Genomic DNA, 3149 nt, shown 5'->3' on the forward strand with positions numbered 1-3149 from the left:
CGAAGAGGGATTTGAACTCAGGATCTATTGAGTAATATGTCTAAGAGTTCATATCGAACTACTCGACCACCTAAAGATAATTAAATGAATACTTATTCTATTGTCAGAATAAACCCTGACTTCAATATTAAACAAAATAAGATTTCCTAGAAATTATTTTCTTGAATTATAGTTTTACGTGTTAAGAAACGGTAGTGGATCAAGTGGGGAAATAATAATAAGAGAAATTTATTTATTTAATTTTTATAATAAAAAAATATAATTTGGTTTAATAAATGTTAAATGGTGAAGTGCGTTGGCAAAGTGTGAGAAAGAGAGTGTGAAACGGAGTTGATTTGAACACCCTCCTCAAATGTTTCACTCTAATCTCATTAATTTTAGACAATTTTCAGTTAGAATTTTTGTTTGGTTTTTGGTCTTCGCTTAATTTTGTTACAACCAAAAATTTTCCCAACCAAAAACTCTTTTTTTAACATTTGCAAAAACATTTGACGGACTATTTCACACTTACTGTTGTTCTATGGGTGGGTGTCCTTTTGACTCCAATTAATCAACCATTTCATATAAATATAATACAAACCCTACTCTCTTTTCTTACTTCCTCATTTAACTTGAACAATATTTTTTCTTTCCTTCTTTTTTTTCTCCTCAATCTCTCTCGTTTCTTTTTTGGTGGAGAAGATGAAAATTTATTCTAACATGGAAGAATCTGCAACTGCAACTCAAGAGGAAGTACTTGGTGGCGCCTCCGCTGGCGCCGGCCATATCATTAAAGGAAAGAGAACCAAACGCCAAAGGCCTCAATCGCCGATTCCGTTTGTCGTTTCGACTGGAGATATTACTACTGGGTTTGATCAGAAAGTCGTTAATAATAACAACAACTCGTCGACGTCGCCGGTGAGTTCAGGAGGTGGAGTTGATTACTTAAATAGCACTCAGGAAGACGAAGACATGGCGAATTGTCTTATTCTTCTAGCTCAATGTCAATCAAAAGACTCGCCTAAACAAGAAGTAGTAGAAAATAATGACAATAACCGTCATCATCCTCATCAGGACGAGATGGGGCAAATACATAATAAATTTAACAGCAGGAGATTTCTTGAAGCTCCATCTTCGGGTACCGGCAAAGCGGGTTACTATGTGTATGAGTGCAAGACTTGTAACAGAACGTTTCCGTCGTTTCAAGCGCTCGGTGGCCATAGAGCGAGTCATAAGAAACCGAAAGGGATGAGTGATCACGAAAGAACGATTAATAACAAGTCGTTATCTTCTCAGTTCGTGGTTTCGTCGGATGAAGAAGAGGTCAATTTCCGAAATGTGTCTTCTCTTTCTCTCCAATTGAATAATAATAATAATAACAGAAGCAACCACAATTTGTATAGCAAGAATCACAGCAACAGTAAGGTTCATGAATGCTCCATTTGCGGGGCGGAGTTCACTTCAGGACAAGCTTTAGGCGGGCACATGCGGCGCCACCGAGCACCGACTGGAACAAACACCGCCTTGTCATTGACGCCAACGAACTTGGAATCTGAAGATCAAGCTGCGAAGAAACAAAGAAATGTATTGTCATTAGAGTTGGATCTTAATCTTCCGGCGCCGGAAGACGATCTGCGGGAATCGAAGTTACCCTTCTCTTCAAAGCAACAACAACAACAGCAACCACCACCGCAGCAGCAGCAACAACAACAACAACAACAACAACAAAAATCACCTCTTGTCTTCTCCGCCCCCACTTTGGTGGATTGTCACTACTAAAAGACGAGGTTTTCATTATTTTTTTCTTCTTTTAAAATTCTTTTTTTCTTTTTTCTCTCTATAACTTCTGGGAAGTTAATATTCAACGCAATGATTCGAAGATGAATATCATGTTGATTAACGCAAAAATTGTTTTAATTCTTTTTACTGGTGGAAAATAATATAAGATTAATTCTTTTTATTCTTTTGTTATTTTAGCTTGAAATTCTTCGAAATATAAAGCATTTAATGAAAATATATATTAATTTGTTAGTGAGAAGTCTGTTTAGTGTTCATAAAGTTGCATGATTAGGCATCTTTTTTTCTTTTCAAATGGGTTTTCTTCTTGTTTCAGTGGGAAGGGGAATGTGTTACACACTTGAGATTGAGAGATAGAGAGAGAAAGAGAGAATTTGGCTTGAGATTTTTACCGCCATGAATCACGCCAAAAACTCTCTGTGGTTTAGCTTTCATTGTAATATTTCACTTACAATTTTCTGTGTACAATACATTTTTCTTTGATTTATATGATAATTAAGTCAATAATTTTATATATGAATTGGGATTTTGTCTCTCCTTTTAACACCGTTAAATTTACGTAAATGAATATATAATTTAATTAAAGTATGAATTTATTATTACATCCAAGACTATGAATCTTGTTTATTTTTTGTATGTTAATGACAAAAATAGAATAAAAGGTAAGTAAAAGGCAGTAAGTAACTGGTTCTCTATTTGATACATGAGTTCACTTCTTTGTCTTTTTCCCTCCCCTTTAATTAGCAAATTAATGTGCTTTTAAAATTAGCTATTTTTGTTCTTTTTCTTTTCTTTTCTTTTTCCACCTCTCTGTTAGTTACCTGCCTACTCAATACACCTAATCAGTATATATCTGGGATTATTATCCACTGCTTGATGATGTAAAAACCTTCAAATGCAGTACTTCTGCTTTTAGTTTTCATATATTCTGCCTTTTGTTTCAACTTTCTGGGTTCACTGCATAGTTACCCTAGTCATCTGTAAATTTAGAACACAATATTTGTCAAATAAGAGCTGAACTTGGTAAATAATGGACTAGCTAATAAAACTTGTACTAGAACCAGCTAAGAAGAGTTGAGAGAAAACATAGGTGGCGATAATACCCATTAAAGAGTTAGATAAAAGAAGACAAAAAAAAAAGCCTGGAAATATCAAGTCCTCGTCCATGTATTATGGGCAATTTTTTAAAAGCAAAATTAGCTGTTCTTAAGCAAGAGTTGGTGCATGTCACCCTATCAAAAGAGAGAGAGAGAGAGAGAGAGAGAGATCAGATAATGATGCAATAATAATCTGTGAGGTAGCCATTGACTGTGAATGGTCGATTAATGCTACTTTCAGCTATGCAAATTGTGCGGTGACAGATAAGTGTTGAT

General features: G+C 35.0%; 1 protein-coding gene across 1 annotated transcript; it reads left to right on the forward strand.

Annotated features, from left to right (window-relative positions):
- Positions 1 to 626: 626 nt before the first annotated feature.
- On the forward strand, positions 627 to 1809 carry LOC116108584 (zinc finger protein ZAT5-like). Its single transcript, XM_031394828.1, has one exon. The coding sequence runs from the start codon at positions 682 to 684 to the stop codon at positions 1756 to 1758; it is 1077 nt and encodes a 358-aa protein (XP_031250688.1). The 5' UTR covers positions 627 to 681; the 3' UTR covers positions 1759 to 1809.
- The last annotated feature ends 1340 nt before the right edge of the window (positions 1810 to 3149 follow it).

Source organism: Pistacia vera, unplaced genomic scaffold, assembly GCF_008641045.1.
Source record: "Pistacia vera cultivar Batoury unplaced genomic scaffold, PisVer_v2 Contig566, whole genome shotgun sequence".
NCBI classification, from domain to species: domain Eukaryota; kingdom Viridiplantae; phylum Streptophyta; class Magnoliopsida; order Sapindales; family Anacardiaceae; genus Pistacia; species Pistacia vera.